Source organism: Corythoichthys intestinalis, chromosome 9 (assembly GCF_030265065.1).
Source record: "Corythoichthys intestinalis isolate RoL2023-P3 chromosome 9, ASM3026506v1, whole genome shotgun sequence".
NCBI lineage: Eukaryota > Metazoa > Chordata > Actinopteri > Syngnathiformes > Syngnathidae > Corythoichthys > Corythoichthys intestinalis.
The window spans coordinates 49,435,097-49,463,015 of NC_080403.1; the positions used below are offsets into that span (position 1 = coordinate 49,435,097).

At 39.9% G+C, this 27,919-nt stretch overlaps 1 protein-coding gene and 1 long non-coding RNA gene across 2 annotated transcripts in view; one reads left to right on the forward strand and one right to left on the reverse strand.

Annotated features, from left to right (window-relative positions):
• LOC130921874 (metabotropic glutamate receptor 4-like) overlaps positions 1-27,919 on the reverse strand; it is a 589,147-nt gene that overhangs the window by 26,657 nt on the left and 534,571 nt on the right. The window contains exon 9 of the mRNA XM_057846217.1: positions 26,922-27,857. Within this exon, the coding sequence (XP_057702200.1) occupies positions 26,922-27,857 (936 nt within the window). The remainder of the gene's footprint in view (positions 1-26,921; positions 27,858-27,919) is intronic.
• LOC130921876 (uncharacterized) lies at positions 16,882-18,743 on the forward strand. Its single transcript, XR_009064420.1, has 2 exons — positions 16,882-17,885; positions 18,002-18,743. It is a non-coding gene; the product is annotated as an uncharacterized LOC130921876 (long non-coding RNA).

The following is a 27,919-nucleotide window of genomic DNA, read 5'->3' on the forward strand; positions in this document are numbered from 1 at the left end:
AAAAAAGGCCTATATAACACTGGTCTGTGGTGCAAAAAAGTTTGGGAACCCCTGATTTAAAGCACTTAGTATTACCGAGTGACGGCTATACAAAAATTTGCCTTTGCCTGTACAATCTCATGTGGTGGAGATCGGCATCCAAGCAAATACAACAATCTGTACCACTAATGATCAATTTAACAAAAAGATTGTCACTGATCAATTCACTCTTTATTAGTATTTGCCAGCACTCTGTTCATTAAACCGAAGTAATTGGCTTCTGTCACGACTGTACAGCGAAGGCTATTGATTTTGACGGACATTGATTTGAACGTTATCTGACAAGCTGACCGCTCCATTTTCAACACGTTCTCAGAGCGTCAATGATTATTACGGGTTTGCGTACGCGTGTTGTAGCGCTAATCCTATCTGATTAACGATATTTTCGTCACGTACGTTAAATGGTTCTCACAGGGTTGCGACTCGTCGTTGCCTGCGGACTTCCTGGTAAATAGCATTAATAATGAAGGCGCTTATTTGCATGTAGCGGCAGTGTGTGAAATTCCATTGTGAGAGATTGCAAGTGCATTTGTGTACTAAAATAGTGGCCCACTTTGGATCAATTTGCATCACTTGTCATGTGAAAGTTCATTCACGTAATTGACGAAGAAAACTTGAATCGTGTCTTTTTTAAAAAATACTTTCACTGCCATTGACGTTGATAGACGTCCAGTCACGTGGCTCTTTTAATACTTCTGCTGTGACTTTAAATGAGTGAATGACGAGTTGACTTTCAATCCAAAAACAACAAAACAAACAAAATGAATTTTAAATTGAAATTAGTTTATCACTAGTACTAGACGTCCAATCCATGTTGGTTATTCGCTGGCAACTAGGGTTGTCAACTCCCTGAAAATATAAATTAAAGGACATTTCACTGGTAGAGATGGCAGCCCGATAACCGTCACTCTTCAGTTCTTTTTTGCTCTGTATATACGAATTGATTTTCTTTTTCATTATTTGGCTCAAACTTGAATTAATTAGATCAAAATCTTTTGTTATTGCTAACATCCACTGTCAAGTCTAATGTATTTCATGTCGTTTGTCAATGGAGTTAAGGCTTTTAATGTTTATATGGTTTAGCGATAGCACTCTCACTACATACATACGTGTATGTTGTCGGCAATTAGCCTAGCAATGATCTTAATTGTGGTTATTTGTCAGGCCCGTAGACGAGGCCAGTTTCTTTCACTTGGTACCAGCTAAATATTATTCAAAAAATAACGATGGTGGAAGAAAGGGAAGTCACAAACATCTTGAATTTGAAACTATGTCGTACTACGTCGTATGTTGTCGGCGATTAGCCTCGCAATGATCTTAATTGTGGTTATTTGTCAGCCCAAAACCCTCTAAGTATATCTTAAATGCATCTTACCGGATATAAAATGACTACTACATAGTCTGTGGTGATTTTTTGGTGCCCAGTTTTCACGTCGAATTGCAGCCGTCCATTTTGCTCTCCTCTTTGGATCCCTCGGAATACGGTAAAACTTCAAGTCTCTCCTTCCATCTTCTCTGTTAGTGCAACCAACAGCCACACACGCCTTCACCATTTTGATTATTAATGTTAAGGAGCAGAAAAACACGCCGTAAATAGGAGAAATGTACGTAGCCGTAACAGGTTAACACTATGTTTTGACGGACAAGTGGGCGGTACCATTCAGGAGAGCGGAGTTGTGACGTCACGTGGGTAGGGTCTATTCACAAACACACGCACGCAGCCATCTAATGACCGATTTCTGTTGAAAAATTCTACTGCTTACAAACAGGAGGGATTGTCTTAGGAGTGATCTGTTCGTGGATTCAATTATTATATTTTTCGTACCATGCATGCATTTTGAAACGTTGTGAAAAAAATCAATGGGAGGAATTTGTGGCTACTGCATTGGCATTGCAATATTTACGTAAAATAAATGCTAACTGCACGTTTTTTTGCTTTTAACCAAGAATCGAGACAGTTTTCCATCCATATCGATAAAGAATTTGGGAATTTAAGCATTTATTCACCGAAAAATCTCTTTACATCAGGCGGCCGCTAGCTACATTCACTAACAGACTAGCATTGTACTTCGACATATTTACATAGAATAAATGCCAACTGCAATTTTTTTTTTTTTTTTGCTTTTAACCAAGAAGCGAGATTGGTTTACGTCCATATCGATAAAGAATTTGGGGATTTAAGCATTTATTCACTAGAATTTTCACCGGAAAAGCTCTGTTTAGATCAGGCGGCCGCGAGCTACATTTACTAACAGACTAGCATTGTACTTCAACATATTTATGTAAAATAAATGCTAACTCCACATTTTTTTTTCTTCGTTTAACCAAGAATCGAGACTGTTTTAGGTCCTTATCTATAAAGAATTCATGGATTTAAGCATTTATTCACAAGAATTTTCACCGTAAAAGCATCTGTTTACGTCAGGCGGCTGCTAGCTACATTCACTAACAGAATAGCATTGTACTTCGACATATTTACATAAAATAAATGCTAACTGCGCGATTTTGTTGTTGTTGTTGTTGCTTTTAACCAAGAATCGAGACTGTTTTACATCCATATCTGTAAAGAATTTGGGAATTTAAGCATTTATTCACCGAAAAATCTCTTTACATCAGGTGGCCGCTAGCTACATTCACTAACAGACTAGCTTTGTACTTCGACATATTTACATAGAATAAATGCTAACTGCAAGTTTTTTTGGTTTTTTTTTTGCTTTAACCAAGAATTAAGATTGGTTTACGTCCATATTGATAAAGAATTTGGGGATTTAAGCATTTATTCACAAGAATTTTCACCAGAAAAGCTCTGTTTGCATCAAGCGGCCGCCAGCTAAATTTACTAACAGAATAGCACTGTACTTCAACATATTTACGTAAAATAAATGCTAACTGCACAATTTTTTTCCCTCTTTTAACCAAGAACCGAGACTGTTTTACGTCCATATCTTTAAAAAAATTCGGGGATTTAAGCATTTATTCACAAGAATTTTCACCGGAAAACCATCTGTTTACATCAGGCGGCCGCTAGCTACATTCACTAATATATATAAAGAATTCGGGGATTTAAGCATTTATTCACAAGAATTTTCACCGGAAAAGCTCAGTTTACATTAGGCGGCCGCTAGCTACATTTACTAACAGACTAGCATTGTACTTCGACATATTTACGTAAAATAAATGCTAACTGCATATTTTTTTTCTTCTTTTAACCAAGAATCGAGACTGTTTTACATCCATTATATAAAGAATTCGGGGAATTAAGCATTTATTCAAAATAATTTTCACCAGAAAAGCTCAGTTTACATCAGGCGGCCACTAGCTACATTCACTAACAGACTAGCATTGTACTTCGACATATTTACGTACAACAAATGCTAACCGCACGTTTTTTTTTTTTTTTTTTTGCTTTTTACCAAGAATCGAGACTGTTTTACGTCCATATCTATAAAGAATTCAGGGGTTTAAGCATTAATTCACAAGAATTTTCAACGAAAAAAGCTCTCTGTGATTCCACTTGGTCAGCTCGCCAACAATGCAGGCCCCCTATTTATCGGCCACGCGCCCCATCATACAAGTCCATGCTATTACATTACCATAGTAAGCAAAAAAATACACCGAAATATGTACTTATTAATTCAGCGGTCAGACGCCCCGTCCCAAGAGCATTGTGACAAGCGACAATACCTCAACCAATGAGAGGAATGAGAATTTGTATTGTCATTGTTCTGTCAGCTTATTGGTCACGAAGCAGAAGAGGCGGGGGAGTACCCTCCCTGCATATTCTTGAAAATTACCATTAGGTATTCATACCTTCTACAAATAAGACTTTATTTTCGAGTGTTAATGATAATGCAGGACAAAGTGTGCCCCTTGTAAGCTCAATATGGGACAAAGAGCACTTTTGTTCTGTTTTTCATGGGACGGTTGGCAACCCTTCTGCCAACCCTTCAACTTCAAATGGATTGGACGTCGATAGCTGTCAGTGGTAGCCAAAGAGTAAATTACCGTACTGGCCCGAATATAAGACGGCCCTGATTATAAGACGACCCCCTCTTTTTCAAGACTCAAGTTTGAAAAGGACTTTTTGAACACCAAATTAATTTTTATACAGAAAATAATTACAACATCTGCAACAAATTATTATAAGAATATATTTGAGAGAAAAAGCATGTTATTTTGCCTCATTCAAATCTTAATATCTGAACATTTAAACATATAAACTAAAGTGCAGTCACATTCGTAAATGAATGGCTTCTGGTTTTTGAAATGTAAATAAACCAATCTATTGTGATAAAACAACAAAATTGCAATAACTGCAATGCATTAACCATCAAAGTGAAGTCTAACTGTAAATGTAGTCTTGAAACAAATCTCAATAAGGAAAAACATTGCAATAAAATAATGCAAACTGGATAAACTTGTGAGTTGCTGAGATCTGTCATGACAGAACATCGCTTCAATGATATCTGGCGCCATCTAGCGTCGTGAATGGGTATAACGTCTAGACCGCAAATATAAGACGACCTCCACTTTTTAAGTCTTATTTCAATGCAAAAAACACAATCTTATATTCGGGCCAATACGATACTTATCATTAGTAACTGTATCAGACTACAGTTAAATAATTCAGTACCACTGACAGCAATATTTGAACATTGAATGAGTTAAAGATCTCCATCAAAGTTGATTAGGGCACTTTAAGGAAAAAATACATATTAGTAAAGTAAACAACAGGAGGTCAATCCCCTGATTGTGTGAAATTCCCTCATTAGCGCCCTCGGAATACAGCGCAACAAAACGAACCTGCCCCCCGAATAAAAAGCTGGCTAATTTGATCTTCATTTAAGAATCGAGAATTGTAAACAGATGCTATTTTCACCACCGACCCTTGAGAGTATGTATCTCAAAAGCATCCGTTGATTTTCAATCCCGTCCCACCGCTTTTTCGCAGCGAGTGGGGGGTCGCGGCGTCCAACAGCCTCTACAGCGGCGCTCTCATTAAGTTAATAAACAAATAAAAGCCTCAGGGGATTCCATAATTGAGCTTGGTTTGCGCACCGTTTGTAAAGATCACAGTCCTTTAGCCTTGATTAGTTTAACGGCCTATTCACCCTTGACTGCAACACTCATGGGGACTTGCTGGCCCCAAGCCCCAGATGTGGTTTTGTTCAGTTCTCCGCTGGGGGGCTAATGAACGCAACAACTGCTCGCTGGTAAAAAAAAAAAAAAAAAAAAAAAAAAGAAAACTCAAGATGTCGTTCTGCTCTCTGCGTTTGCCTGCATCAATCTTCATTATGCCTTATTGGGCCGCCGGGACGTTACGGTGAATAATGCCATGTATGGTTGCGCTGGAAATAGTCAAAGTGAGGGAATGTAGAGCTGGCGGCAGGTAGATGGCGTAAGGGAATGTCGGAACATCTGGAGCAACATTGTATCATGTATGCGTCCCACTACACACGTGGGTATGATGATATATGGGTATTTTCAATGAAATACTACACATTGAGGATACCTTAAAAACATGCGTACGCCATATTCATTCACAGTGAAATGTAATCTTTTGCCACAAAACAGTGACGTTCGGTGGTGGCAAAATCATGGTCTGGGGTTACATCCAGTATGGGGGTGTGCGAGAGATCTGCAGGGTGGAAGGCAACATAAATAGTCTGAAATATTAACAAATCTTAGCTGCCTCTTACATTCCTAACCATAAAAAGGGACAAATTCTGCAGCAGGATGATGCTCCATCGCATACTTCAATCTCTACCTCAAAGTTCCTCAAGGCAAAGAAGATCAAGATCCTCCAGGACTGGCCAGCCCAGTCACCAGACATGAACGGGATGAAAGAGGAAGCATGGAAGACGAAACCCAAGAATGTTGATGAACTCTGGGGGCCATGCAAGACTGCTTTCTTTGTTGTTCCTGATGACTTCATCAATAAATTGTATGAATCCTTGCCGAACTGCATGGATGCAGTCCTTCAAGCCCATGGAAGTCATACAAAATATTAAATTTGGATTTCACTGCACCACTACTTAATTTGCTTATGTTACGTAACATATTTTTGTATTTGAAGTACATGTATTTTGTTCAATTTCCACACTGCTTTCTGTAGGCGACAAAACTTTTGTCTTGCCAAAACTTGACCTTTATGTCTTCATTAAATGATAAATCTTTTTTCAGTGATAGAAATACATTTTTGTACATTCAAAATCATTTGGGAGGGTCTTAGCTTTCATATGAGTCATTTCGGAAACCAATTGAATAATTAAAAGTTAGGTAATTAACAATTGTTTCTACAAAATGGATAAGTGACAAGACAGGGTCTGTATATAATGTATATATTTTATATTTATAATTTCTCACTGGTTCCGTGTTTTGATGATGTTACGCTATCCCAATCATAAAAAAAAAAAAAAAAAAAAAAAGCGCGCAAGCCGATTACTGCTACCGATCGTCAATAGCTCAGTACTAAAACATTACAACAAGACAACATGTGTTTGAAACCCCCAGCACCCTGCCAAGCACCAGGGGAAAAAAAACACTCAAGAATGAGAAAATCACCAGAGGAGTTGAGGGTAACCAGAATCCAATAAGAACTGAAAAGGGAGAGAATCTCAGCCCCAGTGGCGAGACCGCTAGAATTGGCTCGGCTACGATGAGAAAAGAAACGAGGTTTACTGCGAGGTGTGCAGATTCATGCTTACATATTGTATGCAGACGACTAAGTTAGAGAAAAGTTAAAAAGTATGAAACCTTTCGGATGAACATAACGTGATAATTCATCCGCGTGACTATGGAGAAAATAACATCGTCATCACGACGGTCTAGCGTGAAAATCATTAGCCATAACAGCCTTAGTCATCTTTTTGACTTCTAAATTGTTGCCACAAAAATCGAGCTGACCTTTTTTTTTTTGTTATAGTAAACTTCATCAAGCCTAATGAGACGGCAGCACTGACACGAGCCGTCAATCCATTAACGACGACTGCAGAACCTCTACCGATTCAGGCCGTCGCTCTACAGGTAAGCAGACGTCGCTGAAGGAACTGTAAAAAACGCTTACGATCGGGACCAGATGTCCTGCTTTGAATAATGAAAAAACGCCTCCCCGTGGCGCTCGTTTGGACGTACTCTGAAGTGAAGTGTGCGATTGTGGCAGAAGGAAGTGGAGCGTTTAATTGCGCCGCGAGATGTGTCAATGTGCGTGTGCTGTCGCGAGCCACCGTTATGAGGTGTGTTTTTGCTTTGACGTGAGGTAATTCCCCCCAAATAACAGCCATCCTGTTTATGTCGCTATAAAACCCTTTAAGTACCCTCGCTCATTTGTCACTAACAGCAAACACTGTCACGAACACACTTTCTTTTTATATACACATCATTAACACGCTCACAGTTATTGTTTCAGGAGCAAGGAACCTTTGCAGAAAACAAGTAAAAGGTGGGGAGTTGTGCTGAAAGATTTGAACGGGGAAATGGGAGCCCACTATTGTGAGCACTTGGTTTTACGACATTTGCTTGTCCACAGATTTTTCAATAAGCCTAACCTGCAAATCTGGATTTTTGCTGATCCCGATTTTTACCTAAACAACCATATGCACATTTAATACTCCAGTCAATTTTGTTTTATTGTAAAATGCTGGACATTAGCTTGTGAAATGTATCGAAGTATATCAGTTCAGAAATGTTGTTTCGACATACAATATTTGATTGCAAAAGTCTCGATATTTGTTTTTGCACCAAAAATTTGTTGTCATGGGGTAAATTTGACTTTGCACTACTTTTGAATATTTTTGCATCTTCTTTGTTAACTCATTAGCTGCGATTTATGGCGCGAGACGTCCAATCCATTTGAAGTTGGAGGGTTCATTTACTGCCACACACTTACAGTGGGGCAAATAATTATTAATCAACCACCAATTGTGCAAGTTTCCTCATTGAAAAGATTAGAGAAACCTGTAATTGTCAACATGGGTAAACCTCAACCATGAGAGACAGAATGTGGAAAAAATACAGAAAATCACATTGTTTGATTTTTTTTTTAAAGAATTTATTTCCAAATTAGAGTGGAAAATAAGTATTTGGTCACCCACAAACAAGCAAGATTTCTGGCGGCTGTCAAAGAGGTCTAACTTCTTCTAACGAGGTCTAACGAAGCTCCACTCGTTACCTGTATTAATGGCACCTGTTTTAACTCATTATCGGTATAAAAGACACCTGTCCACAACCTCAGTCAGTCACACTCCAAAATCCACAATGGCCAAGACCAAAGAGCTGTCGAAGGACACCGGAGAAAAAATTGTAGACCTGCACCAGGCCGGGAAGACTGAATCTACAATAGGTAAAATGCCTGGTGTAAAGAAATCAACTGTGGGAGCAATTATTAGAAAATGGAAGACATACAAGACCACTGATAATCTCCCTCGATCTGGGGCTCCATGCAAGATCTCACCCAGTGGCGTCAAAATGATAACAAGAAAGGTGAAAAAAAATCCCAGAACCACACTGGGGGACCTAGTGAATGACCTACAGAGAGCTGGGACCACAGTAACAAAGGCTACTATCAGTAACACAATGCGCCGCCAGGGACTCAAATCCTGCACTGCCAGACGTGTCCCCCTGCTGAAAGTTTACATCCAGGCTTGTCTGCGGTTCGCTAGAGAGCATTTGGATGATCCAGAGGAGGACTGGGAGAATGTGTTATGGTCAGATGAAACCAAAATAGAACTTTTTGGTAGAATCACAGGTTCTCGTGTTTGGAAGAGAAAGAATACTGAATTGCATCCGAAGAACACCATACCCACTGTGAAGAATGGGGGTGGAAACATCATGCTTTGGGGCTGTTTTTCTGCAAAGGGACCAGGACGACTGATCTGTGCACATGAAAGAATGAATGGGGCCATGTATCTAGAGATTTTGAGTGAAAATCTCCTTCATCAGCAAGTGCATTGAAGATGAGACGTGGCTGGGTCTTTCAGCATGACAATGATCCCAAACACACAGCCAGGGCCACAAAGGAGCGGCTACGTAAGAAGCATTTCAAGGTCCTGGAGTGGTCTAGCCAGTCTCCAGATCTCAACCCCTTAGAAAATCTGTGGAGGGAGTTGAAAGTCCGAGTTGCCCAACGACAGCCCCAAAACATCACTGCTCTAGAGGAGATCTGCATGGAGGAATGGGCCAAAAAAGCAGCAACAGTGTGTGAAAAGCTTGTGAAGAGTTACAGAAAATGTTTGGCCTCCGTTATTGCCAACAAAGGGTACATAACAAAGTATGGAGATGAACTATTGGTATTGACCAAATACTTATTTTCCACCATGATTTGAAAATAAATTCTTTAAAAATCAAACAATGTGATTTTCTGTTTTTTTTTCCCACATTCTTTCTCTCATGATGGAGGTTTACCCATGTTGACAAATACAGGCCTCTCTAATATTTTCAAGTGGGAGAACTAACACAATTAGTAGTTGACTAAATACTTATTTGCCCCACTGGAATTCAAACGGATTGGAGGTCTAGAAGGGCTAAACTCACTCACTTTTAAATTCACATAATCTGCACATCTCTAGAAAACAAGTGAAAAGATAAAAAACTAAGTTACTAAATGATAATTTCCTTGACTAAAACTTAAAATGCAACAGTTTTTTTTTTTTTTACAAAAAGAAAACCACAAGGTTTAAGAAAACTGAAACTTTTTCTGGAAAACTACTAAATCAGATCAGATCTTGAAGTCATTCTACTTTCGCATGTTAATACTCTTTAATTCTAGAATGCTTTGAATGTGAGCCGAATGTGAGCTTTGACTAAACTACATGGACTATGACACATTAATACAAATTCCTCTACTTCCCACATTAGCCTAGCAAAGAGCTGCAGTTTGGAAATACCTACCAAGTGCACTTCTATTCCTATTTCAACGACCGTGACCAAATGCTAGCGGGCTAATGTGGGTAATTGACTCGCAGCGCGTTTGGCAGATAAGATCAATCATATTATTAGTGATCACATGATCAGTAAGGGCCCAAAATTTGTGAAACTAGCCAATACTTGTGAATGCTTTAAGTAAATGTAGCTTCATCCGGTGGAGAAATAGAAAACCAACCAGCTGTCCGAATGTATTTCAATAAATTATTTTCTCTCACGCCCCAATTTTTTTTTTTTTTTTTTTGCCGCGTTGCCATTTAAAGGGACAGATTACACCTTTGTTGAATAAATTGAATTCATGAATTAAATTTAAATGAGTTTATTCCAAGTAGACATCCAATCCATTTGAAATGGAAGGGTGGCAGCGAGTTGTTCATCGCTGCAAACCCCCCCATCTCAAATTGATTGGATGTCTATCCTCTTCGGCAACACTTAAACTGTATCATTCACTGCCAGTCCTCATAGTTTAATTGACAATTTATTACTGTAAGTAGCAGCCAAAAATCATATTACAGGTAGTCCCCGGGTTACGACGTTGTCGACTTACAGTACGTGTTTTCGACTTTACGACGCCGGAGTCTCATTCGCCATTTTGTCTCCAGTTGTTTTTTAAAATTAACTAATTAATTAAATTTTTTTTTTTTTTTTTTTAGTCGAATAATACGTCACAGTATCTTATTTTTTACTTTACTTGAATTAAAATGACATGTTCTGGCCTCACTAAACGTGAAGTTGTTCAGCTTTACAGACAGCAAACAAGGCAAATATGCTTTTTGAAGCTTTTTACTTCCTTCACTTTTGACAATTTGTAAAGCTGTAACATATGCAGCGTTGTTAATCTTAATTTAAAAAAATAATTTCAGTTACAAATTACTTCTCCGAAAAAGTAATTGAGTTAGTAACTCAGTTACCTGAATGTAAGAGTAATTAGTTACTTGGCTAAGTAACTAGTGTTATATTTCATGTTTTGTTTTGTTTTTTTCACCCCCCCCCACAAAAAAAGACATACTAACCTTCGCTATGTTTGAAGGTCATTTAATGTTGTGTATCAACCGTTAAAGCTGTTAAAATTGCTCCCGTTATTGCATTAGTTCCCTTCTGTCTACTTTCAATATGTGAAGTTTTTAAAACCATTTCATCATTTAAAGATAGATTCAAATCAAGATTTTGCCGATTTCGGAGTATTTTAGATAAAAAGTTGCTTAGGTTCGCTAGGAAGGTTCTCTACAAAAGAGCCTTCCTGAGAAGTCTACTGCTTTAAGATGGCGGCTGTTTACTAACGCCGGCAAGTCTATAATTTCACATCTAGTTCCCTCTACATGTGCAAACGCTGCCGTGTCTGTCATTTCGCATCTAGTTCGATATACATGTGATATCTACCGTAGCATCATGTGGGCGTAGTTTGTAGGCTATCTGCTGCAGTCAAGTATTATTGGAGCCACCTAGCATCACGTTTGCAACAGCGTCACAACTCCCTTCCCTCCTCCACACTCCCGCTCTGCTCTCGTTTCCGTGAGTCAGTGTCTCTCAGACTTTTCTCGCGTCATTCAACCAACGTAGTAACTCATTGTAACCCACACCTTTACATCCTCAGTAACGGTAATGGTGTTGCCAAGAGAAAAGTAACAATTAAGATTGCTCACCAGTGAAAAAAAAAAGAACGCCGTTAGTAACGCCGTTATACTCTAATGCCATTATCAACAACACTGCACATATGTACACTTAACGGGATGTTCAAAACGACACGCATTTTAACAATAAAACACTTGACACAAAACAATTGGCGTTCAAACGTCCATCTATTCTGATCAATATGTAAATTTAGTAGATTTAAGTATCCTAATTTGCCTAACAATAGTCCGCTATCTTAAATGCTACGGTTGCTAATGTATTTACAATTCTCATAGCAAATTGCTCACACATAACTCCACAAACTGTAGCTCTAAACTTAATTACAAATGCATACACAAACATATATTAGCTGCAACAACTTACAGTCTAATGTTGGCCTAACTAGAGTTCAGTTATCCTTCATCCATGTCGGACATCCGAGTCTAATCAGTCATACAAGGCCAGACCCAACGCTACCACCAGAGAGTGTATCCTCCACCATGAAAAAAAACAAAAAACAAACTTAAATAAATAAATAAATAAATAAAAAGCTACTATGCTCAAATAGGTTCACATCTAGTGTAGGGCTACTGCACCTTAAAACATGTTTTGTTTTCTCCTTGAAATAACTGTTGTTGTGATTTGGTCTCAACAAATAAAAGTTGATTTGATTTGACTTAGAACACATCCATAACTGAACAGTATGGACATGCAGGCGACAATGTTTTTTTTTTTAGGTAACCTATTGTGCTTCCTCGGTTTTATTATTACCGTATTGGCCCGAATATAAGACGGTGTTTTTTGCATTGAAATAAGACTGAAAAAGTGTGGGTCGTCTTATATTCGGGGTCGAGACATTATACCCATTCACAACGCTAGATGGCGCCAGATATCATTGAAGCGATGTTCTGTCATGACAGATCTCAGCTACTCTCAAGTTTAACCAGCATTATTTTATCGTAATACAGTGCCTTGCAAAAGTATTCGGCCCCCTTGAACCTTGCAACCTTTTGCCACATTTCAGGCTGCAAACATAAAGATATAAAATTTTAATTCTTTGTCAAGAATCAACAACAAGTGGGACACAATCGTGAAGTGGAACAAAATTTATTGGATAATTTAAACTTTTTTAACAAATAAAAAACTGAAAAGTGGGGCGTGCAATATTATCCGGCCCCCTTGCGTTAATACTTTGTAGCGCCACCTTTTGCTCCAATTACAGCTGCAAGTCGCTTGGGGTATGTTTCTATCAGTTTTGCACATCGAGAGACTGACATTCTTGCCCATTCTTCCTTGCAAAACAGCTCGAGCTCAGTGAGGTTGGATGGAGAGTGTTTGTGAACAGCAGTCTGCAGCTCTTTCCACAGATTCTCGATTGGATTCAGGTCTGGACTTTGACTTGGCCATTCTAACACCTGGATACGTTTATTTTTGAACCATTCCATTGTAGATTTGGCTTTATGTTTTGGATCATTGTCCTGTTGGAAGATAAATCTCCGTCCCAGTCTCAGGTCTTGCGCAGATACCAACAGGTTTTCTTCCAGAATGTTCCTGTATTTGGCTGCATCCATCTTCCCGTCAATTTTAACCATCTTCCCTGTCCCTGCTGAAGAAAAGCAGGCCCAAACCATGATGCTGCCACCACCATGTTTGACAGTGGGGATGGTGTGTTCAGGGTGATGAGCTGTGTTGCTTTTACGCCAAACATATCGTTTTGCATTGTGGCCAAAAAGTTCAATTTTGGTTTCATCTGACCAGAGCCCCTTCTTCCACATGTTTGGTGTGTCTCCCAGGTGGCTTGTGGCAAACTTTAAACGAGACTTTTTATGGATATCTTTGAGAAATGGCTTTCTTCTTGCCACTCTTCCATAAAGGCCAGATTTGTGCAGTGTACGACTGATTGTTGTCCTATGGACAGACTCTCCCACCTCAGCTGTAGATCTCTGCAGTTCATCCAGAATGATCATGGGCCTCTTGGTTGCATCTCTGATCAGTTTTCTCCTTGTTTGAGAGGAAAGTTTGGAAGGACGGCCGGGTCTTGGTAGATTTGCAGTGGTCTGATGCTCCTTCCATTTCAATATGATGGCTTGCACAGTGCTCCTTGAGATGTTTAAAGCTTGGGAAATCTTTTTGTATCCAAATCCGGCTTTAAACTTCTCCACAACAGTATCTCTGACCTGCCTGGTGTGTTCCTTGGTTTTCATAATGCTCTCTGCACTTTAAACAGAACCCTGAGACTATCACAGAGCAGGTGCTTTTATACGGAGACTTGATTACACACAGGTGGATTCTATTTATCATCATCGGTCATTTTGGACAACATTGGATCATTCAGAGATCCTCACTGAACTTCTGGAGTGAGTTTGCTGCACTGAAAGTAAAGGGGCCGAATAATATTGCACGCCCCACTTTTCAGTTTTTTATTTGTTAAAAAAGTTTAAATTATCCAATAAATGTTGTTCCACTTCACGATTGTGTCCCACTTGTTGTTGATTCTTGACAAAAAAAATTAAATTTCATATCTTTATGTTTGAAGCCTGAAATGTGGCGAAAGGTTGCAAGATTCAAGGGGGCCGAATACTTTTGCAAGGCACTGTATTTTTCCTTATTCAGATTTGTTTCAAGACTACAGTTACAGTTAGACCTCACTTTGATGGTTAATGCAGTTATAGCAATTTTGTTGTTTTATCACAAGAAATCCGTTTATTTACATTTCAAAAACCAGAAGCCATTCATTTACGAATGTGGTTGCACTTCAGTTTACATATTTAAATGTTCAAATATTAAGATTTGAATTGGGCAAAATAACATGCTTTTTCTCTCAAATACATTGTTATAATCATTTGTTTCAGATACACAATAAATTTTCTGTATAAAAATTAATTTGGTGTTCAAAAAGTCTTTTTTCAAACTTGAGTCTTGAAAAAGAGGGGGGTCATCTTATAATCAGGGCCGTCTTTTATATACGGTATTATTATAGTTATTCTTTGTTCCGCAGCCCCTTCGAGCTCAATTTGACACCCTTAGAAAGCTTCAAAATGCACCAAAATGGGCAGGCAGGTCAAGACAGGTGCAATCTTTGATACCGTGTAAAGACAAATTCCAAATACACAATGTAGCGCCCCCTAGCAGTCATCCTTTGTCCCGCCGACGCTTTGAGCTCTACTTTGACCCCGTCAGAATGCTTCAAAAATCACCAAACTCAACAGCCAGGTGAACACTGGTGTAAACTTTGATAAAATGTAAAAAAAAGAAATCAAAATATGCGTAAATGTGTGTAGCGCCCATTTCATTTCATTTTTTTTTTTTTTTTTTAAGGTGAAAAAGGAGGTAACAATGCAAAAACACGTTAAAACTAGGGCTGTTAAACGATTAAAAATTTTAATCGAGTTAATCACAGCTTAAAAATGAATCGTAATTAATCGCAATTCAAACCATCTATAAAATATGCTTATTTTTCTGTAAATTATTGTTGGAATGGAAAGATAAGACACAAGACGGATATATACATTCAACATACTGTACATAAGTACTGTATTTGTTTATTATAACAATAAATCAACAAGATGGCATTGACATTAACATTCTGTTAAAGCGATCCATGGATAGAAAGACGTGTAGTTCTTAAAAGATAAATGTTAGTACAAGTTATAGAAATTTTATATTAAAACCCCTCTTAATGTTTTCGTTTTAATAAAATTTGTAAAATTTTCAATCAAAAAATAAACTAGTAGCTCGCCATTGTTGATGTCAACCCATAAAATAAGTCACACCAAAGCGCCAGCAGAGGGAGACAAAAAAAACACAAGTAACAAGTGGACACGACACTGCTGTCATTTTAATCTGTTTGAGCGGGGCATGTGCGTTAATTGCGTCAAATATTTTAACGTGATTAATTTTTAAAAATTATTAACGCCCGTTAAAGCGATAATTTTGACAACCCTAGTTAAAACTTAGAACACATCAGTACTATATGAATGGGATACCATACGCGTTGCCTGGCACGGCCAGACTGTTCTCCCTGTATTTTTCAAACACTGAGAGAAAAGTCTGGGACCCAGCCCATTAACGGCCTCTCGAGCAGGTACAAAATCAATCGACAAATCAGATTCGTTTATTTGCGTGACGTGTTCTTAACGAGCAACGTCACTCTTGCGCGTCGGAAGTCGTCTCCACAACAACACAGATGGTGAACAGGAGAGCCGAGAATATGTTCCAATCCACGGTAAAATCAGTTTTCAATTACCAAAAACACATCGACACGAGTCATTGACAACAGTCTGTCTCGCGCTAGCCATGTTGAATAAACTCCGCTATCCTTGTATGTTTCCTTTCGCGCGCAAGTCCCTCGTCCTGCCCTCGTCATTTTACTAACGTCACGTCTGCCCGTCGCTGATTGGTCCACTCCGCTGTCTGTTTGCTGTGGCTTGCTCCGCCCTGGAAATTGTATCCGCTGAATGGTGGCCAGACTCAATAGCTGGAACAGCGGTGAGTCTGGTGTACCAGGCAACCATACGCGGTGCCCAGACTGCCGTTAGTACTACATCCAGTTTTCTTTGGGTGGGCAGAGCGTGTCCGTGGGTGGGCACTGTCCACCCCTGCCCCCTAACGGTAACGCCCCTGGGTTTAGGAATTCCGATTTACACGAAAATTCTTGATAAGATGCCAGCATAGGAACGGAAGTCGTTCATAACCTGTGGACTGCCTGTATTAAACCAGGGGTCCCCAAACTTTTTCCTGTGAAGGCCACATAACTTTTCCCTTCTCTGATGAGGTTTGTAACAGAAAAAGTGTGACGATTGCAGGAGTGCCTAAATGTAAAAAAATATTGTTTTTCAGAAAGCCACAATCAGATAACCCTTTCTGGATTCTTCAGGGAGCAAAAGTAAATAAAATAAAAAAATATATATAATATAATAATAATAAATAACAATAACACTATCAATTAAATAGATAATAACCAAATAACCCTCTCTGAGTTCCTCACAGAAAAAAGGCCAGGAAATAACACTATTGAGAAAAAAAAAAAAAAAAAATTCAAAATGCTCTCTGGTATTGTTCAGGGGGCCGGACCAAATGCGGAGGCCGGCCCGCGGGGCGTAGTTTGGGGACCCCTGCTTTAAACGCAGCCAAATTGTTGGAAAATGCTAACAATGCACCTGCTTTTCTTTCCCATAGGCCCTGACTCAACTATATTTGTTCACTTTCTGCGATCAATAACAGAAGTCCCTTTAAAAAGGACATTTCCAGATAAAGTTTCTGTTTTCTGCCTTAGCATAGCTCAGGGCCATGCTAGACATTTTTTAACCCCTTAACGCCGAATGTCGCGATTCGGCATCATACCGTTCCCGCTTTGAAAGCGGCCAAAATATCGTCTGCCTTTGTTCACTGCCGGTACATTAATGTCAAACACATGCCTAGGAACCTTTTTCAAGCATTAGTTTCAGTCGTGTCCGACCAGAGACAACACCGCTTCCTTTTCCGGACCGTGATATTCAAGATGAAAGCCACGTCGAAGTCCTGCGCACCAACTTGACTAATTCATTCAATTCAAGGTAAGTCAGCTAAAATAAAAAAATATGTACCGTCTTATTGTGTACTTGTGTTGCTAACACGATGAGATAGAGTTTCTATGATGAGTATTTTTGAAGCTCTATGACGATTTTGGTTTGTAGCGCTATCGCTACAGCCGGCATCATCGGAAAAGCACCTCCCCCCTCCCCCGCCACCCCGCAAACGTAAATGCGTTGTTTGTCGAAGGTTTGCAACACTCGCACGCGTTTTATCTATAAACTATCACTCTCGTTATCATCTGTAAACATTACAAAAGTAATGTGTTGCATAAAAAAGGGCATTTGTGGTTACTATTTTTCTGTAGAACAAATAAATGAACGCATCCTTTATATGCAACGGTGCACACGGGTGCCTCCATGTCGTTCCACTTTTAGACACGTTTTATTCAGACATTGCCACACTTGTTGTCATCTGTAGACATAATAAACATAACGTGTTGCATAAACAATGTCATTGCTATTGATTTATTTTTCTTATTTCTATATAATGAAAAATGAACACAGCATGAGCTGATAACTACCAAACAGAAGCAAATGTATGTATGTTGATGGTTTTCAACACATTTTGTTTTGAAATTATAACAGTAATTTCTTTACCTTATTTTTCTGCAGAAATACAAATGAATGCAGCAGCTTTTTACGCAAAGCTAGCACACCGGGCCAAACCACCTCCTGTTGCGAGTGCTCTCAGTGAGAGTGAGGGCAGCGATGAGGAGTACAATCCTAATAAAGCAAGTGAAGGTGATTTTGTGTCAAGTTTGAGCTTGTTTGACATCTATGGATGTAACTACGTGAACACACTGAAAAGATAAAAATGTTTGGTGTTTCCTAAAGTGATTTATTATTTTCTGCACCAGGTGATGAAAGCAGCAGCAATGACTCTACAGTGGACATTAGCAGCAGTGAGGAAGATGATGATGATCCGCCTCATCCACCTCCAACCACCAGTGCTGCACCTGCAAGACCTTCAAGAGCTACATCAAGGGCAGATCGAGCCTAAAGCAATATATAAAAAAAAAAGCCATACAAATTGGGATACAAGATTTTTGTACTGTGCGACATAAGAGGTCTGGTGCACTCATTTGACATATTCACAGGGAAAATAGATCCGGTACCAGGCCAACCAGACATAGGAGCCAGTGGTAACATTGTGCTCAAGCTTGCACAAGTCATTCATCCTGCTGTTCTTTGATAACTGGTTCTCATCTGTAGATCTGTTTGTTGCTCTTGCAAAAAAGGGCATACCTGCACTTGGGACCGTGCAGCACAATCGCCTGCGTGGGTGCTGTTTCAGTGCAGACTCATAGATGAAGAAGAAGCGAAGAGGGACATTTGAAGAGCAAGAGGCTCTTGTGGACAATGTCTGCATAAGAGCAGTCAAATGGTTTGACAATAGAGGGGTGATTGTTGCCAGCACATTTGCCAGTGCCCTGTCTGTTATGATAAAAATCATCTTTTATTTATTTATCTACATCATATGTCTTCTAGTCTGATTAAAAATGTGATGTACATCTGTGTTTAAACAAAAACAATAATTGTTTTTCAGAATTTCACAAGCAGTGAAAAAAGATGTTGCGATAAAAGTGTGTTCAGACCTGAGATGGGTATGTGCCTTTTTTGCCATTTGTTTTCCTTTATTGCCTGTTGTCGCTAATCGGCATCATACCTAAATGTATGACTATTTTATGGGCTATATTCAAATTAACACTTTCAATTTAATTTAGCATCTATTTGAAAGTAAAAACACACCACAATTATTTTTTTTATTATTGGAAAAAAATTTAGGCATTAAGGGGTTAAGAGATAAAAAGTGGGACTACCTTCCAGCTAAGTTGCTAATTAGCAATTAATATCGTGAGAAGAAGCGGAATGAAGTAGAATTACACAATTCCTGGGTATCTTCAAGCCTAAAATCGAAAATTTGTTCACTATATATAATCACAAAATGCATTTTTAAAGTAAGTAGATCAATTATTAAATGGACACCATTCTTAAAAGTATTCCACTGCAATCACATTTACTTTGTCTGGCATTTTTAAGTCTGAAAAGTGCATTCATGATTGATTCTTATGTTTCTTAGACGAATTAAGACCATTTCTGAAAAATACCTTTTAAGCATCTGTAGACATCCTCGTAAATTAAATTATTTTGAGTTATGGAAGAAACAATGAAAAGTTTTTCTGTTGTAAACAAAAAAAACTTACTAATGGATGCTTAATCCGCATGCGATAAATCTTGAAGTGAGGAAACGGATGAAATAAATAAGTTTGCGGTACTCACTGGGGAAAACAGATTTGCTTTTAGGCGTATGGTTTTGTTTGACGAGCGTGTACATAAAACCAGCCGGGTGGAGTACGCGATGTTACTTTCAACGCGTCAACCGCAGGTGGGTGTGTGAACAAGCTGTTATGCAGATTCACAGCGAGCGTATGAAAACAAGACATTGTGCTGCCGGTCACACGCTGCATTATTAATATCATTTAGCCGACTGCAGTCATATGCAGATTTTCTGCACCAGCGTACACTATTGAAATTATTTTAGGGCCAAAACCGGAAAGCGAAAGGACTTTACGAGTTTTTTTTCATTTTTTGGGTTTTATGATGCATCGGTTTGTTTCATATCCAAGGGATGGAGGTACGGATTCATTTTATTGCATCTGTCGGACGCCATGCTGCTTCTCCTGATAGCGCCCGTGCCAGTGCAAGGCTTTTCCATCCCGGCTGTCCTGTGGTGTTAACGCACAAAGCCCCCACTTGTTACCCGGCCAGAAAAAGAAAAAATAAAAGGACCCCTTTCATTTGGATGGACACATTTCTATTGTTGTGCCCCTTTTGGCTGCTTTCCCAGATGGTCTCCCTAGCCTCAGTCGCTGTAGCTGTTGCATCCCTCTTGACCTGGAGCTCATCCAGAGCCCACACTCAATCGGATCCGTGTGCGTGGTTCATGAGGTCACAAGCATTGATTTGACTTGGGAATAGAAGTGTGTACACAGAACATCTCTTTCTGATGTGTGGGTTCTTTAGTGTTAGGCCAAATGAACTCTGAGTACGACGACATAGTAGATTGCTGGCATGGACGTATTTAGATGCTTTTACAAAACACTAGTGAACACTTTTCGAATTTTTATTTGTTTTTAACCCATGATGTGACAGCTATTTTAACTCGTTTTTGGGTGCGGAATCCAAAACAGATCTCAGTTTTTTCTCTATCAATTTATAGTAATGTTTCAGAAACTGTTGTTTTTGGTAGCCCTTTTAATTTCCGTCTTAGTCTTTTGGACAATAATACTTACCATAATATTTGGACTATAAGCCGCTTTTTTCCTTAATTTTAAATCCTGCGGTTTAGAGTGTGGCTTATTTGTTGCTTTATTTGACAGCGGCGTCATAAGACTGTCATAATGATGACATGCCACCATCATAGGCATTATTGAATGCTTATGACATATGTCATTAAATTTGCTCCCAAAAACGTATAAATACGTTCTATTTTTAAATGCTTCATTGTCCCAAAAACGTATGCGTTTTTTGGGGGTTTTTTGTACAAGAAGCATCCGATTAGAGATGTCCCGTCGATCGGCATCCCGCTCGATCGGGATGGTCCGATCACGTCATTTTCAAAGTATCGGAATCGGCAAAAAAATATCGGCCATGCCTTTTTTTTATTATATATAGTATATTTTTTAATTAAATCGTTTTCTAATTGTATTTAACGTTACAAACATAATATGTTACACTCATCCAGAGTCTTTAGTTTAGGCTTAAGGTAGGGTTATCAAATTTATCCCGATAACGGCGGGAATTAATTTTCTAAAAAATGTATCACGTTAAAATATTTAATGCAATTAATGCATGCGCTGCACGACCCACCCACGCATTGTCGTGCTCAATCTGTAATGGCGCTGTTTTACCTATATAGAGAGATAAAAGGCAGTGTTAAATGAGTAGAGTGAATTTTGGCAGCCTTTGGAGCCTTTTTTTAATTGATCTTTTTCTTAACACCTTATGTTATTTCCCAAAGCAGAGAAGATATATCAATTGGTAGCACTACGCACAGTCATGGTTCCACTTCCCATCATGCATTTGGGCATGGCTACAGTATCATTTACTGAAAGCTCAACAAATACACTAGATGGCAATATTTAGTCACAATATACAAAGTCACAAGTCTTTCTATCCGTGGATCCCTCTCACAGAAAGAATGTTGATAATGTAAATGCCATCTTCAGGATTTATTGTCATAATAAATAAATACAGTACTTATGTACTGTATGTTGAATGTATATATTCGAGTTTTATTCATTTTTTTCTTAATGCATTGCCAAAATGTATATAACCGGGAAAAATTATCGGGAATGAAATGATTGGAATTGAATCGGGAGCAAAAAAAAAAAGCAATCTGATCGGGAAATATCGGGATCGGCAGATACTCAAACTAAAAGGATCCGGATCGGATCGGGAGCAAAAAACCATGATCGGAACAACCCTACTTCCGATCTATCTCAGAAACAAAGAACAAAATTCAGAATCCATTTTAAAGCAATAAAACTGGCCACTGGAGGGCAGTAGCACATTTTGTAAAACCCGCAACCCGATTCAACAGCAACGAACGGCCGGGCAGCACGGTTGGAGCGCTGGCGGATTTATGCCAGGCGGGGGACGACCGAGCAAAAGAACCGAAAGGACGCCCGGGATGCCAGGCGCTGGACGACCGAGCAAAACGACTGGGACCACCAGTGCAGCGTATGATACAATGAGGAGCACTGTGGCTTATAGACGACTGCGGCGTATCTAAGAAAAAAATGCCATTTTCGTCTCAAATTTGGTGGGTGCCAGCTTATTGTCAGATGTGCCTTATAGTGCGAAAATTATTGTATCGGTCTTGGTCACGTTTTAGGCATTTCAAAATGTGTTTGTCTTCGTCTAGATTTTGTTGACAAAAACTCAACAAGTTGGACTCAACTTTGATGCCGCAAACTGTATGAAAAAAAAAAAGGTGTTTGTGAGTTAAGCATTAGCCTAATGCTAAAGCGAACGTAAATGCTATGTTAATGCTACTCTTAACTCATTCACTCCCAAAAACATATAAATACGTTCTATTTTTAATTGTTTCAGTGTCCCAAACACGTATGTTTTTTTTCATAAGAGACATCTCTATGTTCTGATGCAATTTAGCTCCAAAGCACAATACTGAAAATCCATTTTAAAGCAATAAAAATGGCCAATGGAGGGCAGTAAATGGTGTTATAATTATATAGCAATTTTCCACCTTTCAAGGCGCTCAAAGCGCTTTACACTATCTAGCCATCCACCTACTGATGACGCAGCACCAGGAGCAACGTGGGGTTCAGTATCTTGCTCAAGGAAACTTAGGCGAATTCATCAGGGCGGAGAATTGAACCCACAACCTCTGTGTTGGGGGACAACTACTCTACCACTGAGCCACCCCCACCCCAGTAGCGCATTTGGTAAGACCCGCAACCCGATTCAACGGAACGAACGGCCGGACTGCACAGCCGGGGCGCCGGCGGAAGACAATCGAATGGACGTCCAGGACGCCAGGCGCGGGAAGTCCGAGCAGGACGACCGGGAGGATGTCCGGGACACCAGGCGACGAACGACCAAGTGCGACAACCAGGTGGACCTCCATGATGCCAGGCGGCGGATGACCAAGCAGAAAAACCGGGAGGACGCCCGGGAGGCCAGGCGGCGGATGACCGAGCAGAAAAACCGGGAGGACGCCCGGGAGGCCAGGCGCTGGACGACCGAGCAGAACGACCAGGACCACCAGTGCAGCGGACGATGCCGTTGAGTCCGTGCTGCTCGCCAAGCAGAGCCCGCGCCGCTGTGCTTGGCCGCTCGCGTCCCCCGCGCCCTCCAGTGTCCCGCGACTCGGCCGGAAACGCGCACGGCCAAACCAGTTCCCCCCCAGGAACACAACATGCCCCACACAAGTTTCCCAGGGGCGAACTCCGCCACGAGGCGGTGGTCACCACAAAAGTAAGACTCAAAAAAATCCATCTTGATGAGACACTACAGGCGGTGATGAGGGAAAAGCCCACCCCGTCCGCCGAGACAGCCGCGACAGCTACAACAGCGCCATCTCCCAGCCCAACAGTCAAGCCCTGTGCAAATAAATTGTTACTTTGCTATCAAAAGCTCTAATTGTCTTGTTGTTTATGTTATTTTGTAGAAGAAAAACATTCAGATTTTTGGATGTCACAAAAGCAAAAAATAGCTGAAAATCAACGTTATGTTTGAAATGCATGCTTTTACAAAAAGCTCAATTTCTCTGTTTGTTCATCAGAAATTAGAAAATTGCTCAAACTAAGCTATTTTCTAATGCTGATTTCTAAAGCATGGAAACAGATATGAACCAACTTTGTTTTGCTGCTTTGTTTTGGTGGGTTCCATGTTTATATAGCAACAGAACAGAATTTTCTGTGGGCCTTGCAAAATCAGTCAAAATCCAGTAAAACGACTGGGAGCGGAGGGGGTTGCACCAGTGGAAAATGGCTGGGAGGCTAAAGCAACATTGCATATCCTCTCTTGCCAAGATAGGAAAACACATCTTAACGTGTGTGTTTCAACACAAGCAACCCTGGAAAGGACACTGGTGAGGTGGGATGGGGGGCACAGCACATCACATGAGTGACACAACCAAACAGTGCTATGATGCAGGCTAACTACACATTAAAATGTCACACATTGTCAACATGTGACGGAAACTATGGCACATTTTCATCTCATCAGACGAAAACAGGCATTCGTCTACTTATATTTTAGTCTCCCAAGACATGTTTTTAGCCCGTTATCGTCTCCTATTCGTCACAAAAAAAAAAAGTTAGTCGACGTAATATTTTCGTTACAGTCATCATTGACGAAAATAACACTGTTTGGTAATCTGTGTATTGACAAAAAACGAAGACTTGAAGAGTGAATGTTTTGGATTCCGCACCCAAAATTGTGTTAAAAACACCTGTCATACTCAAAACAACAGATTTTTTCCCCACAGCGACGCCCTGTGGACACTGTAAATCCAAGTACCAATTTCCAATATAATGTTTATTTCAATGCTGACACATATACGTAGCTTTGTTGTCACCGCTGACATATGAAAATATATCCAAAGTCGCACATACTCATCACCAAGCCAATAAACATTAATACGACTATTGTCGTCACTGGCACCGAATGAGTTGATAATCATGCATAGAGATGTTGCAGATAGAACTAGGGCTACTGGCAAGAATGAATTATATCCCAACAATTTTCTTAATTAAATATTAGTTGCCTTATTTAAACAAAAGGGCGGGGGAAGAGGCTGGAACAGCGGAACTAAAAGCAACACAGCCCTTGGCTCAGAGCTAAATCTTTTCATAGTTCAAAGAACAACTATGAGCATGCACTATTAACATTTTTCAAGATTCAACAGATAGTATACTGTATTTTGGTTTAAATTAACTCATTTGCTCCCAAAAACGTATAAATATGTTCTATTTTTAATTGTTTCAGTGTCCCAAAAATGTATTTATACATCTTTTATGGTTTGTTTTTTTTGACAAGAGGCATCTCTAGGTTCTGTTGCACCTAAACTGCAATGCAAAATGCTCAAAACTCATTTTAAAGCAATAAAACTGGCCACTGGAGGGCAGTAGCGCATTTTGTAAGAACTCATCTCGGGCCAAGAAAGGAAGTGAAGAAAAATAGTCAGGAAACGGAAGTTGGAGGGATCTTGTTAAGACGCGTGAGAATTTGAGAAAAATGTGGAGAACGATCGGGAAAAAAAGGCAAACGACACTGGAGGAGTGTTTTGAAAAGAAAACGAAACCATAGTCAAAGAAGGATTCAAAAAAATCTATCTTGATGAGACAGACGGTGACGGCCACAACAGCGTCAGGTTCCACACGCGTTCTGCGGAGCTCATGTTACGTTACTCCTGAGCCCGAGGTTGAAATCAATGATGAAGATAATGAAAAAAGTGAGACCGATCTTGATCTGGACTCATCAGATTACTGCGAGCCACCTCATTCAACCAGGAGCAGCCGAGACCCTTCCCCGTTGTTATGTGCGCAAATACAGTTCAATAGTAGTTATGTGTAAATAAATTGTTGCTTTGCGATCAAAGGCTCCATTTGTCTTGTTGTTTATGTTTTTTTGTAGAACAAAAACATTATTCAGATGTTTGGGATGTCAAAAAAGCAAAAAATAGCTGTGTTAAAGTGAGGGTTGTTCCGATCATGTTTTTTTTGCTCCCGATCTGATCCCGATCGTTTTAGTTTGGGTATCTGCCGATCCCGTTATTTCCCGATCCGATTGCTTTTTTTTTGCTCCCGATTCAATTCCAATCATTCCCGATAATTTTCCCCGATCATATACATTTTGGCAATGCGTTAAGAAAAAAAATGAATACAACTCTCTCTCTCTCTCTCTCTCTCTCTCTATATATATATATATATATATATATATATATATATATATATATATATATATATATATATATATACTTTCAACATACAGTACATAAGTATTGTTTATTATGACAATAAATCCTCAATATGGCATTTACATTATTAACATTCTTTCTGTGAGAGGGATCCACGGATAGAAAGACTTGTAATTCTTAAAGGATAAATGTGACTTTGTATATTGTGACTAAATATTGCCATCTAGTGTATTTGTTGAGCTTTCAGTAAATGATACTGTAGCCATTTAACTGTTCTGCCCAAATGCATAATGGGAAGTGCAACCATGACTGTGCTTCGTGGCACCAATTGATATATCTTCTCTGTGTTGGGAAATAACATAGGGTGTTAAGAAAAAGATCAACTACTACCCTTCTTCCCTATATTGCTTCCCACGATATTTCTAATTGTTGAGAGAGGGATTGTAAGGCTTTAGCCGATTAAAATAAGGCTCCAAAGGCTGCCAAAATTCACTCTACTCATTTTACGCTGCCTTTTAGCTCTATATATATAGGTAAAACAGTGCCATTATAGATTGAACGCAACAAACCATGAGTGGGTCGTGCTGCGCATGCGTTAATTGCGTTAAATAATTTAATTTGATTAATAAAAAAAAAAAAAAAACTAATCACCGCCGTTAACGCGATAAATTTGATAGCCCTGCCTTAAGCCAAAACTAAAGACTCTGGATGAGTGTAAGACATTTTGTCTGTAACGTTAAATACAATTAGAAAACGATTTAATTAAAAAAAAAAAAAAATTTAATAAAATAAAAAAAATATATATATATATATTAAAAAAAGGCGTGTCCGATGTTTTTTCTTTAGTTAAAGTCAAAGTTATGTTTGAAATGTATGCTTTTACAGAAAGCTCAATTTCTCTGTTTTTTCCATCAGAAATTGGAAAATTGCTCAAACTAAGCTATTTTCTAATGCTGATTTCTAAAGAATGGAATAAGATATGAACTAACTTTTTTCTGCTGAAAGAAGAGAGTCTAATCTTTCTTTTGGCGGGTTCCATGTTTATATAGCAATAGAACCGAATTTTCTGTGGGCCTTGCAATATCAGTCAAAATCCAGTAAAACGGCCGGTAGCGAAGGGCCTTGCTCCGGTGAAAATGGCTGGGGGTGAATGAGTTAAAGAACCTATCATGTTTGAGTCCCAAGCAATTGAACTCTACATTGCACTCTATAATTTTTGGTAGCGTTACTTCTGTAGGAATGGAACCCTTTCCTAAACCGATGTCTGCAAATAACATTACCAAAGCGAAGCAGTTTTAAGTCAAAACTGATGAAAAGAATTGCATTCCTACCTTTTCTGTGGACTGCGACGTGCCAAAGAAGATGGGGATGAACGCCAGCCAGATAATGCAAGTGGTGTACATGGTAAAACCGATGGGCTTGGCCTCATTGAAGGTCTCTGGCACCCCTCTGGTCTTAATGGCGTACACGGTACAGGTGACCATGAGCAGCATGCTGTAACCCAGTAAACAGATGAGGGAAAGGTCGGAGATGTCGCACTTGAGCACGCCGCGGGCCATCGCCGGATTAGACGTCCTCTGATCCTCATAATCGATGATAGCCTTGGAGGGATCCACGCCGAACCAGATGCAGACGCCGAGCAGCTGCACTGACGCCAGCGTGAACGTGATGATAAGCTGAGAAGCCGGCGAGATGAAGCGGGGCGCGCTTAAGGTCATGGTGCCCTGATCGAAGATGCGGTATATGCGGTTGGTTTTGGTGAGCAGAGCGGCGTAGCTGATGCTCATGCCCAGGCCCAAAAAGATTCGCCGAAGGGAGCAGATCCCAACATCCGGTGTGGAGATCATCAAGAAGGTAGTGGCATAACACAGGAAGATGCCTGTAAGCAGCACGTAACTGAGCTCCCGTCCAGAGGCCTTCACGATGGGCGTGTCGTTGTAGCGCACAAAGGTGACCACCACAAACAGGGTGGCCATGATGCCCACCACTGCGATAAGCACAGGGATCACCGCCCAGGGTGAGCTCCACTCCACCTTGATGATAGGGATGGAAACGCAGCCCGTGTGGTTTTGGTTGGGCCGCATGTCGAAGCGGCACATCTTGCAGGTGAACGTGTCCGCCTGGTACTGGTAGCCGTCACATCGCTCGCAGTGCCAGCAACACTGGATTCCTTTCACGATCTTTTTACGCTCTCCAGCGCGGCAGGCCTGGCTGCAAATGGATGACGGGATCTGGCGGACAGCGCCGGGCCACTGCATGGAACGCACCTAGAAGGAAGGCACAGAAAACATAGTTAAATTAGCAATATGTGAGTTTTGTACTTTAATTA